General features: G+C 39.7%; 1 protein-coding gene across 1 annotated transcript in view; it reads left to right on the forward strand.

Moving 5' to 3' along the window:
* The window catches only part of ALK (ALK receptor tyrosine kinase), a 313,264-nt gene that overhangs the window by 72,971 nt on the left and 226,791 nt on the right, over positions 1-13,502 (forward strand). The window contains exon 3 of the mRNA XM_027696652.1: positions 10,526-10,645. Coding sequence (XP_027552453.1) covers positions 10,526-10,645 — 120 coding nt within the window. The remainder of the gene's footprint in view (positions 1-10,525; positions 10,646-13,502) is intronic.

The raw sequence follows: 13,502 nt of genomic DNA on the forward strand, positions 1-13,502 counted from the left end.
TAAAGAAGTGTCATCTGTCATGACAAGTTGCCTGTCCTGATGAGGCTTGTGCTGAGATCGCATTATGATGACTGATGAGGCCATCCATAGCAGTTAACTCAGCCATTTGTAATCATTTTTCTTACAGGCCTTTTGGTAATCACTTTGGGAAATTCTTATTTGAACAGTGCAGGTTTTGGGAGGAAGAAAAGCAAAGATCTTTCTCTTTTGCAGGAAGGCATTTAGGTAGACATTAACTTGGGGAAAACCACAAATTGTTGTAAGGTATCTTACTGTCCTTCTAGATATTTCTGCAAGGCTATTTTCTTTTATTTTTGTGTAGATTACAATCCCATCCTCACATTGGCTTTTTTCCAAATGCTCTGAATTTCACTTTTACAAGATAGAGTAAAGCAGTTTGGCAGAGGCAGGGCTGGACTACTAGAAGTGGAGACCTCTGCGAAAAAGGAAACAGCAAAGGTGGTTTTCTTTTCTAAACTTTGCTACCATTTTGCAATGTGTAACTTGAGCAGGTTGTTTAATCCCGTGGTTCATTAGTGACCTTACACATAAGAGGTGTGTAGTTCTTATGTCCATCTTTTTCCATATGGTTCATGTCTTTTACTCATTTCACAGCTCCTTATGGGCCAGCTTTTCAGACCAGCCCATCTCACTAGTTTTTCCACATCTGAGAAAGGCTGCAGCAGTATGTAGGAATACGTAAAAGAGAAACCAGAAAGATCCTCATCTGTGTAATAGGCAGATGATAATAACCTGTCTCTTCCAACTCATCCTTAACTGTGTCTTATTGAGTATTTGGATAATTGTCTTTATATCAGAAGCCAATTACAAGTCTGAGTAGGACTTCACAGCAGCATAGTTTGCATTGCCAGAGAGAATCTGGGCCATCCTGCCCCCCAAACAAGGTCTTACCTTGAGCTGGAGAACCACCCTTTGTGTCACATAATTGAACTGCTCTGGTGCCATCCAGCAGAGGACAGAGGTGGCTGGTGGTATGGGCAGCTTTCCAGCATCACTCACCTCTCTTATGTGAATGCTGCAGACTAGCTAACAGTTAAGATCTTTGGAAAGCAGCTATGCAAAGCACAATTGTGCCGAGAACCCCAAAACATCCCAAAGAACTTGGGATGTCTCCAGAGATACTGCTTATTTTAATTTTGCACCTGAAAAACAGAATGACAAGCAGCTTCTCTTTTACAGTCTACTCATAGTTAACTCAGAGGTGTCTATCTGAGTCAAGTCAGGGGTTTCTCATGCCTCACTCAGGTGCTTTACGGCCTTCATTTTGGCAGCACTTGCAGAACTTCCTTGAGAAGTACTTTCACATCTAAATACCCCACAGTTGTAGTCAGAGATGCTGTCCTTTACCTTAAGTGAAATTAAATGTTGCAGTGAAAATAGACAATATAAGCACATTGGCATCTTTCCCAGTAAAGGGAATATGAAGTAGTTTTTATTGTTCCTGCCAAGACAGCTGTGCTTTAGATTGAAATAGTCATCGCACCCTTTTGCTATTTTTAGAAATAATGCAGCTTGCCTACCACTAACAAATGTCTTGTATTTTCTCTGGTACCAAAACACCCTGCACTTCTGTTGCTATTCTGCAACACAGTATCTTAACAGAAATGCCTAATACAGCAAATAAATGCGTTTAGCCATAAAAATGGCAGAAAATTCGTAACTGTCACTTCTTCACAGTTTGTGTCTGTTGTGCATATGTAGGGCTTCATCTGATTCTTCTGAGCATTCATTTTATGTTTTGATATGGTAGGCGTATTTAAAAAGTTTCTTCTTCTAAAATGCCATCTTTGGATTACAAGATTTCAGAATTATTCTGTCAATTAAAGGTGGACAAAGCCTATGCAGCTGCAGTGACCTTTCTGAAAGTGTTCCCTCTGTCTGCGTGGTACAGTTGAGGCACAATTTCTATGGGAGACATCACTTCAGAATTTCTGCCTCTTTTGTGCAGGAAATATCCAGTTTTTACCTGAAGTTCCTGTATTTTATTTCCTTTGCTTTAAATGTGAATGGGTAGAGATGTCTGATTAAAAAAAAAAAAAAGCCCCTGGATTTGTATTTCTATATGTGGAGTCAATTGTTGAGCCTTCTGCCAACATGATCTTTCACCTGCATTTATGCAGTAAGCAATAGAATTTCCCTCCTTTCACAGATGCAATAATAGTAATAATGATAATAACAAGGAAGAAATAAGTCTGACTTATACCACTGCTGTTGCTTTCTCCCAAATAACCAGTATTTACTGGCTACCATTTGTAACTGGCAGTGATGAATGGCTCCAGGCAGCAAAACAAGGCCAGCTTGTACCTAAGGTGGGCTTATGCCAGGTAGTGGATGAGAGTGTTCTGGACATGGTCTTTGAGGAGGAAGGATGGTGCACATGTCCAAAAAAGATTTTTTCACAAAGAAAGAGATATATGTAGCAGTATTATGGGATACAGGGTATGAGGGTTTCTGGGTAAACCTCCATAAATCAGCTGAAGCAAAGTAAAGACGCTTCTCAGATTAACTCAGGCTGAACTGGGACCTTTAAGTTGTCACATGTCTGTATTAGGAACCATAGGAAAAAAGTTTGTCCTTCCCTCTGATATGCAGTAGGTGTGTGAAAATGGATTGTGTTTCCTCTTCAACTCCCATTCAAGCTCAATGGTGCCGTGCAGTGGAAGAAAGGGTTTTAAATGCTCATGTCATATGTGACTGTAGATGGCTTTGAGTGGGAAGGGAGGCATTTAGTTACTGGATATGAAAGAAAAAAAATGTTTCCTAAACTTTATTACAAGTGTCTCCAGAGACAGAGGTACTGACATGGCCTGAAAGTGTGGGAGGTGATCAGGCTGCCTGCTCTGAGGGTGAAAAGACTCCTGCAGACCACAAAGGTTCAGATCTTCACTGAAACCTTCAAATATTAATTCCCCCATCATTTAAATGTTCAAGAATTGAACATAAAAATGTGTTTTTATCCACCAAAAAGAAATATAGAGACAAAAATAAGTGAGCGTTGAATGCCACACCTTAAAGCACAAGACAGATCAAAAGGCAGATGTTGAGAAAAATACGAGCTTGTATTAAAATTTGGAGGGACTGCAGGCCACTGAGTATCTAAATATCTGCAGCTGTGTTAAAGTGAGAACTGCTTAGTAGTGTGAGTTTGTGTATGCATTGGGGTTTAGTGCACAGTCAGTATTGCACAAAAGAGGATTTTAATTGCCTAAAGAGCAGGAGGTTGTTTCTGAGTTTGTTTCTTTTTATTTGTTTAATCCCACTACTTAAAATTGTATAGGAAGTGTGCAGATTTTATGAGAGAGTCCAACCGGGTGTATGTGTACCTATGTGGAATTTCAAGGTAAAGGCACTACGTGTTTTGAAGTCAGTATGTTTAATGGATTATTGAAACACTGTCAAAACAAGTATTTCTTTTCCTTGAAAGTCTGGCCACTGTGGTTCTAGAGGTTATGTTACTGGGTACAGACTGGAGGAAAGCACATGCAGAGGAGTAACCCAAGACATGCAAATAGGTGGACATTGGGAATACATGGCATCAGGACCCCAGTTCTGAAGATGAGAATCATACTGGTATAGCATATGTACTGATGTAGTGATCACACTGGTATAGAATGTTGTGTGTATATATACATATAGTATATATAGTTGTATAGCAATCATACTGGTAAGCAACTGCTCTGAAGTCCTTTGGACTAATGGACCCTTCTGGGGTCAGTGCAGCAGGCAGTGGAAGGGCTCTCGATGAGTGTGAATGGAGGAACAGATACCAAACATTAATACTGTCTCTTGCTTGTTTTGTTGGAAGTTTTTCTGAACTGCAGTAGACAAATACCACAGACAGCCGTGGAAGGGTCACTTTATTTTCACATGTACAGAAAAAATTCAGAACATCTGCAACCTGAAGTACTTCAGTGTGCCTTAGTAGACAGGTTACCAATTCCACAGACTTCTATCTGGCACTTTCTAGCTGTCTGCAGTGTCTGGAGGTCTGTCTGTGCTGCAGGAAACGGCTAAACATAATGGCCCCTGGTTTTCACTGCATATCTGGTCAGTAATTCAGATGCATTTATCAGTCCAAAGACAAGGACAAGTATTGCCATATGTTGAAATACCTCAGCCCCACAAAATCACCACCCCAACCCTTTTCCAGTTGTGACCCTAAAGTGTCTGAAAGCTGATACAAAGCATAAGCATCCAAAATGTGTTTGTACATGGAGCTTTGCCGCTGATGGGCTTTTCCCCTCTGTTTAGCAAAGCTGCAGGCTCGGCAAGCAGGAGAAACATCCCTTGGCTGCCGGCAGCCTCCACTTTTGAGGAGATGAACCAGAGTTGAGAGCAGTTCAGTCACTAACACCCAGTCCTTTGTTTTCTCTGTGTTGCCTGCAGAGGTGCTTAATTGTGCTGTAAAAGATTATTGCAGCCAAAATCAGTCTGTTGTTGGATTTTTTTAAAGGTTTCTTGTGCGCACACAGATGAGTAACAACGTTCAGCCATTCCTAGTCTGGTCTGTAGCTGAGGCCCTGAGCTCTTTATGAGTGATTCATTGCCATTTTGTGGTGTCTTACTGGGGAAGTCTTCAGCAGCTGCACAGCACCTGAGATGCAGTAGTATACTCTAGATGGCAGTATATTTAATATTCATTTCTATATTAGTTATTATAAGCGTGGTCATTTTAATTGGGTTTTTTAATGCTCTTTGTATGAAAAACGGGGATTATTTATTTTCCTGTAATGAGCAGCAACGTGTTATACTTTGTTAATATTTCCCTATTGCAGTGCCTTGATCAAATTGCAAGTTGGGTGTTCCATGCACCTCTTCCTCCAGAGCCAAGGTCCACTGATTAGACCATATCTCCCAGACTCAGCACAGAGTCTCCTTGCATCAATTAATGTTTACGGGATGTGGTAGGTAGGGGAACTGCCTAGTCAGTCGAAAGCAAGGTACAACAGTGGTTTGTACTCCTAGTCAGGGCTCTGTAGCACTTATTTGCTGATTGAACTAATCAGTTTTGAGGCATTTGGGTTTTTTCAATCCAAAGTTAATATTCCCTGTGAAAAGGAGATGGGAAAAAATACATGACTAACAGAAAGAGGTTGAAAGAAAATTTTAAATAAGCCTTATGAAGGGGGGAAAAAAAGTAATAGTTAGGGCCAGAAGGATAACTGAGTTGATGAGTTAAATACAGTTTTATTAGTGACACATGCTTCATCTACAGGAAGTGTATGCTATTCCCAAATTTACTCATCAAGCATCTGCCAGTCAGTGTTGTTGATCACTTCTATGCCTCATGTAGTACGTCTGACTGAATTCACTATCCACAGGTCTGCTACAGCCCACTGAATGCAAATTTCTTCTCTGCAGCAATCCAGCACAGTTTCTGTGACACACACATACCATCATTTATTTGCACTCATCAGGCTTTCGATATGACATAAAATCATTGTAACATAATGCATTATTAAATATATTTTTTAACTTATGAAAAAGATAAACTTGACAGACTGTCAGTGAACATTTTTGTACTGTAGAAAAGGTCTGTGAAAAGAAACCCTGGAGTACATTCACCCATTAGTGTAAGTAAAGCTCACCAACTATTCAGAGCAAGAAACTGCATGGAATGAGCTTGCCCTTTGCCTTGTTCTCCAGCTACACCATAAACAGAATTTGAATTTTGCTTCTGAATGTCATTTAGACAATGAGCATATGTATGAGCATAGTTGAGTCTATGGATTATTCACAAAGCTTTTACTTGGGCTATTTGTTGTTTTTGATGCTGCTTCGTCACCTCGATATAATGTGTGTTTTGCGCTTTCATGGATGACTGAATATGTTTGAAGATGGGAAGAGGGGAAAAATGAAAGCTTCTTAGAGGTGGTGAGAGTACTGCTACTGTGATTGTGAGGATCAGTTGTGAATTTGAGAGGGAATTCTCAGGCAGTCTTTTTCCCTTAGTTTGCATGCCTTTACCCTCCCAAAAAAATGAAACTAAGAACTTCTGTGGAGCTAGGACATTGGCAATCCTTTATCAAGGACTTCTGGACTTCTCACTTTCAGCTAGGCAGAAGCAAGCCCAAACACCTTCCTGGTCATAGCCAGACAGGGCTTCTTAAATGCCAGGGTCTTGAGACCTCTTTTGCAAGATAGAGTTGTTCAGCTTCAGGGTCCTGCAGTGTTGCATCTGCCTCTTCCTTAGGATGTCCTTGGCCTGTCTCTGGTTCTTAGGAGAAGTCTACAGAGCTTTCCTTACCTGGGGCAGTCAGCTCTCTGTAAGATTTTTTTTTTTAATGAAATAAAGTTGCCTTGGTTCTGAGTAGTTTAGTCTTTCCTTTTCTTAATAGGGTAAAGATAACTGTGTAATATTCTTTCTGTGGAAAATTGCTACCTTTTACTTAGAACTGGAATAACCTTTTCGGAAATGTCAGGCTTTCCCAGAGACTGGAAAATCCAGATCTTTATGGCGTAATATCCTTCTGTGGGAAATTGCACCTTTTACTTAGAACTGGAATAACCTTTTCTGAAATGTCAGGCTTTTCCAGAGATTGGAAAATCCAGATCTTAATGGCAGCTGTTTCTAAGCACATTATTGTAATAATTGCTAATAACTACTCTGTTGATTGCTGTTATAAATCAGAGCCACAAATACTACTAAAGCTGACTTATGATTTCCACACAAACAAACATGAATGATTTTGAGGTATTTTTTTAGATGCAGATGTAGTTGAAAGTAGGTATTGATCTCAGTTGTTATCATTCACATCTATTGCAGCTCTGAAATCTAGAGGACAGGTACATGCTGGTTTGTCACCTCAGATTTGCCACTAAGAAACGGTGAATAATACAGCTCAGCAAAGTGAGAAAGCTGAGTAAAGAAGCAACATCCAAAGGTAGTAATAAGCAATATTCAGTTACATGTTGTGTGTTTTTTGGTTAAAGAAAGCTTGAGTGTTTTGGTAAAAATTCATTTACATTTCTGCACTGCATGGAACTTTAGAAAACTATATCTTAATTGCTGGGGATGTTTCTTCCTTCTTCCAGAAAAGACAAAAAAGGGAGTAAATCCTGTTTGTTTAAAAATTACCCAAGGAGAAAGCTTTTTTTGTTGTTCCACTTTTATGTGAACACGTTGTTCTATTAAAGAGGTATTTTTCATTAAAATAATACATAAATATTTTATTTAATGAATTTGTAGCCTTGAGGCTTGACTTCAGTACACATGAGCCATTTTCTATTTTCTTTTACTGGAAGTCTTGGTGAGCTGAATGAATTTCACATCCCCTAAGGAGATTCCTTTGCACAAGTTTAAAAATCAGAAATGTCGTATGTTCTCTTCAGGTGCATGTTTCTTGCTGTGATGGAGCACCTTGGGTCAGGATTTGGCCCTGCATATGTCTTTAGGCAGGAATATAAAAGAAACCTCTGTTGTACCTTGCCATACTTCTGTCTACCAAAAATGGAGTTGTCAGCTTTCAGTTGCTAATCCATTAATTTCTTTTAAAGGTTAGGGTTACTTTTGACAAGTGACAGAGTACCGTGGTACAAACAACTGGAATGGGAGGTTAACATATCTAAAAAGAAGGAGACAAATTTTCTCAGTGCCTTCTGGCTTAAATTGTTTTGAAGAGGGGAAAACCCCTTTATTTTGTAAAATGGCTAGAGTGTGGTCTACATTTGCATTATCCTTGTTGCACAAGAAGCATTTATTTAGCTGAAAAAATCTTCTGTTATTACCTTTCTGGACATAAAATGCCCTGGAGGGGGAAGAGGAAAGGTCTCTACTTTTCCTAACCCATAGCTCACTCTGAAATCAAATCATTCCTCACTGTGAAGAGTAGCCTCTTGGCTATACAAAAACCTTTTACCCAGCATCTTTCTCTGAAGATAACTTAATTGGGAAAGATTCATAACTCCTGATACAATCTTCTTGTCTTCGAGTTCAGACCAATAGCCCAAGCAAATCATCTGAGATGAAGTCCCAAAATTAATCCTAAAGATTATGAAAAAAAGTTATTAGGTTAAAGTGAATTGAACTGAATCCATACTGTTCTTTAAAAATAGAGAAAAACTTTCAATTTTTTATGTTATCTCTTATTCACCTCTTGCTGCTGATAGAGGGGAGGTTCATGTGCCTGGACTGCCTTGTCTTCTCTGCTCAGATGTCCAACTTTATTTTTCATCTCAATTTACTGCAAACGTTGGCACCAGAGGGAGCATTTCCACTTAGCTGGGGCTGAAGGTGGGCACAATTTCTGAAGAATGCGCTATAGAGAGGCACTTTTGGAAATGTGAGAGGTGCCAGGGAATTTGGAGTACTGTAGCTGATCTCTGTGGTACTGATTCCCAGGTAAGGCTGGTCAGGGTAGTTTCAGAGATTGAATTTTGAGTTCTGTGACTGAAGCACTAGGAAGAGAAATGCCCCTCGGTGTCGTTCTCTCAGATTACTTTGCCGTGAGAATAGAGGTGGGAAGCAGGTCATTGTTTCAGGTTTGTGTGAAGTTTTCTCAGGATTGTGACCCCAAGTCTCTCTGTTAGTGCTAAATGAATGACGTCTGCATGAATTTGGGTCTGTTTGGGGTAAAGAGGCCTTGGAGTTCTTGTTTTTTGGGAGATCTATAATCTGCATTAAGGATATTAAATCATTCCCCATTTTGGAAGAGTCATTGGGTACAGGTGTTGTATAACAGAGATATTGATACTGGTCAGACATCTTACATCAGGCAAAACACTTTGAAAACCAGCTTATTTCAGGAGCTCATTTTTTATTAATATTCTTATTTTATTGATTATTTTATATTAGCATCAAAGTGAAGCACATTTGTAGGGAAAAATCATGCTTTTATCAACTATTATAAGTGTTCTAATGAAACCTGACATTATTTGCCACACCAGCTTTATCAGGGGCTGCTGAAAGATGTGTCAACCATGTTTTGATGTTAGGAAGGAAAGCCAGTATACAGATTATTCCATAGTTACCTATCAGTGACAGCTGAAGGCAGGACACTAGGTTTGCTACCTACACTCATAACTCACTGTCCTGATTGTCTGTGTCCCTGTACTCCAGACAACAATAATGGGTGTTTAGTTATTGTACCATAACCTAGCATAGAGACCAGGTTTAATTGAGCCATTAGGGATATTAATTTTTTTCCACTCAAGAATGTTTTACAATACAGTGTGGAGTTCATTTTTATCTAGAAGATTACTGCTCTAAGCAATGAGCAAGAGTTACAGCTCTTACATAAGAATGGTTATTTTTCTCTTGGTTTTGCTATAGTTATTCAGTTACAAGAGTGTGCTAAAAATGAGATTGCTTGAGAACAAGATAGGGCATAACTTACACTTGGTATTTAAGCTTCTGACAAGTCCCTCTGAAATTTTCAAGTTTTACTTCAGTGGAAGTAGAAAGCAGGGCTAAGCAGAGCTTTTACAATCAAAGCAGGGTTTCCCCGAAGTCTTCAGCCATTTACCTTCCTTACTATTATCCTCTTGAATATGTTTTTTATTATCAGTTACTATTTATTCACCTAACAGGACAGTTCATCAGCACTCTGAATCAATTGTTAAGTTAGTGAATGCCTACTTTTACAGAAAGTTTTTCCAAACTTTTTACTAAGAGTTAATTTTTTTTTTTGCTTTTATTACAGCAAAATTTAGCATTGCACTTGAAGAATTCAAGGAACTAACTGAAGTGTTCTTACTTGACAAAAATATTTGTTAATAGATCAAAAATGTACTTTTAATTTTCTCTCTGAACACCAAATTCCTTATGGCTTGTGAGAAATCAGAAATCTAGAGGTTTATTTTTTCCATCCATCAAAGCTCCCAAACGCAAGTTTTGGCTTCCTGTATTTTTACAAAGTTAAATCCTACCTTTCCCCTGAGAACCTCAAAAAATGAGATCAGCATGCTCAAGATCCTGATATCTTCAGGAAACCCAACTTGAACATTCACGGACCAAATTTGTACTCTCAAAGCTTGCAGAATTCTACTTTGCTCATTGGCCTCGTATGTTATTTCACATACTGTTTCTGATCAGCTCTAATATTATCATGGTCTTGCAGAGTTAGTGCAGGTTTGTACAGAACCTCACCTTTTCTGGGCCACTGTAGTGTTTGAATCACCAAAAGCATCTTTGAGATGCATTGGGTTGTAGAACAGAAGATGGGTGCATGTGTGCCTGTTCCGTGTGCAAGATCTCCTCATGCCAACAAAACTTATGAAAACCCCAAACAAACTGGGGGACTGAAAGGTCAAAGAGAACTTCAAATGAGTGGGAGATGAAACTTGACAGTTTTTCTAGGTGATGATAATTTTGCAATGTAAGGCAATTAGTCTCCTGTCTCCCTGTGCATTCACATATCAGGAAGGAAGAACCGAGCAGTTGAATATCAGTGCTTGCTGCATACGGTCTGTAAAGTTGTTTAAGATCTTTGCACTTGATGTGTTGCATGCAAACAGGTCCATCATACATAATGGGGTTTTCTGTCTTGTATTTTTTCTATGAAAGGTCTGAGCACCTCGGATCACCCGTCAAGGAGCTCTTCTCTTCCTCCTGGTTACTCTGCTTGGAACTTGACCTGGGTCATGAGAGACACATCCCCTTTCTTCTCCCATAGAGGACGACACAGTGAGTACCATTAATATGTTATCCTCAAGAGGCTGTAACTGACTGCCTAAGGTTATTGATATAATACTGGAGTAAAACAACACAAGTCAAATGATCAGTGGTAAAATATCCATACTGTCAGCATCTGGAGGCACTAATAAGCCTTACTGTCCCTTACCAGCTGCCCCTGGAGCCTTCCCCACCATGCCCATGGGCCCAGGAGTCCCATTTCAGCCCAGCTTGGCCTGAGGTGACCTTGGCCATCTCTATGGAGGTGCCTGGTGACCCGGGCTGCCCCAGCCTGCCCTGCTCACTCAAACTCAAGGTCCCAGACTGTAACATTTGAGTGGTATGTTGGAATCCAGTGATATCATAAAGAGAAGAGCTGTGTACTGAACTTTTTTCTTTCCATCTCCTTTTGTAACACCCACCGACCCCAAAATCTGGGAATCTGTTTTCCTCTGTTCTCTGGTATGACCTGTTTACGGGCTATCCATAGCCATTCCACTGTGAAGTACAATGGTCCCAGTAAGGACTGGACTGCATAAGGCAATATCTAACATGCAATCCAGAAAGTGACTAAAGTAGAATATATCTACTATATATCTACTACCAGTCTCCATGAGGGGAGATAAGGTGCTGAGAGGCTAATAAGATTTACTCACCCCAAGCCTGTAATTATCTGCTTGAGGGAAAAGTTTGACCTACCTATATGAAGGAGTCCCATATTTCTTCAAATTTATGTTGCAGCCTTTTATGTGTGCAATATATATTCTTTCCACTGGCATACAATATCTGCTCCTAGCTGTTGTATCTGCCTGAATGATGAGGACACACCAATTTCATTTTGGAAGCTACAGTAGTACAATCTTTTTTCCCTTACTTGGTTTTCTCAGAAGTTGCAAGAATGATTTTTAATTTACCCTTTATTACTTCTTCCTAAACTCTTTTAGTTTCTCAGTAATACTTTTCTAAGGGAAGGCTTTGTTCTTAAAACTTAAATGCATTGATTCCATCTGACAGCATCACATGGAGATAAATGTACTGCATCTAAGCAGAAATGATTTATGATGATTTTAGCTGGTTGCACAAGACCAAATTCTACCATATTCCAACCACCTGTTTTGCAGGGAAAGGCAAGAATTTGATGAGGTGTTACACAAAATACAATTTTCACTCAGGACAAGTCTAAACTCTTTTCTCCCTCAATAGGTGTAATTCAGGACACGCACCTTGAAACTACTGGAGAATCTTGAAGATAAGCAGGGGTAATTTCAGGGTTTTTTAGCCTTGCAATTTAATGTTTACAAAAGTTGGCAGAACCTCCTTTAAATTAAAGGGGTAGCAGTAGCCTTCAAAATCACTCATTCCAGGCTGGAACACTCCTGCCACTTCAGATTTGCAAAATGCAGAGGACTGATGTGGATATGTGGAGTAGAGCCTGTTAACATAGCTCAAGACTGAGAGGGCACTTCTTAAAACCTCTATTCCTCTGCATACCACGTTCAGCTTATACTCACCTGAATGTCTATTAGTAAGCTTCCCAGGGATCTGGATTTCTGTCCAGAGCTATGTGCATGACAGGGGTGGACAGTGCTTTTCAGTAGCTGATTATTGGCCCTGGATGTACGAGGCTCTGTGAAGGTCATGGGACTCAGCGGAGCAAGGAAGAAGACAAAGTTAGACCATCCAAACTCTAAGTGAGTACTCTTGTCCCAGGACACACCCCTGCCTTCTGATTAAGTGGTTAATCCAAAATCACACAATAAATCATGAGCAGAAATAAAACCCAGCAGTCCTTTACTACTGCAGTGATTTCTTTGTCTGTCAGAAGCTTTCCTGACTTCTCCCAGCATGACTGATTACAGAGTGCTCAGTAAAACTTCTATCAAAACTTTGTTTGCCTAATCATCTGATGGGACCCATCTAATTAGCTGGCTGACATTGCTAGCTAGAGTGGGGCAATATTACTTGTCTTAATTACCTTTTCCCTATGTTCTGCTATTGGAGAAATTTCTGACTGAAAGAGTGAGTAAATTGACATGTAATGTCCCTCTTCCTCTGCCAAAATAAGTTCTCTTTTCTTTTGCTCAGAATTAAAAATTCTGACAGACTGCCTCTGGTAGTTCTGGCAGGGACAGCGCCTGATGATATCTCTGAAACCATATGCAGCAATCCCAAAAGATAATCAGTGGCACAACAGGATACTTGAGTGATGAATTCACAAGACTTTTTTTCTATTTTGTCTAGAGATTTCTAGATTTGTCTCCGTCTAAGCACTGACTAATCATCAGTCATCTCAAAGATGCAAAAACCATCCGCCTTTCAGAAAATAAAAGCTAAAAAAAATGGATATGAAGTCAAAATTATTTGGGAATTCAACCTGAGGGACAGGAAGAGACTTTAAATCTTCAAATTTTTATGTACTTTTGTTCTCATGAGGTACACTCAGACTGTTTCCTGTGGCTAGAACAAACTTTTAATGCATTCTGCATATGTGGAATTATGGTAGTGTATTAATCTCCCACTTTCAGATCTGATGGATCTCTGTCTTGAGGCTTACATGATTAACTGCACTCAGCCACATATTACATTTCTTGTCCTGGTTGGTTGAACGTTAATTTTCTCTTCTGTACAGGTATTGTATAAGAAATCAATTGTCCACCGCATAAAATCTATTAAGCTTCTGTAACAGGGTTTCCAGACGACAGATGCCCCTTTAGGCCTGTAAACCTGCATGCAGTTAACACACCTCTCTCTGCCCCATCCTCTACATCCCCCTGAGCCAGCCCAACAACAGTGAACCTGGAGCACGATCCTGGCAGGGTACAGTGGCAATTGTGGAAAGTGCTACTGATTGGAGAAAAAATCAAATTCA

This window comes from Neopelma chrysocephalum, unplaced genomic scaffold (assembly GCF_003984885.1).
Source record: "Neopelma chrysocephalum unplaced genomic scaffold, ASM398488v2 Primary Assembly neopelma1_108, whole genome shotgun sequence".
Classification (NCBI taxonomy): Eukaryota; Metazoa; Chordata; class Aves; order Passeriformes; family Pipridae; genus Neopelma; species Neopelma chrysocephalum.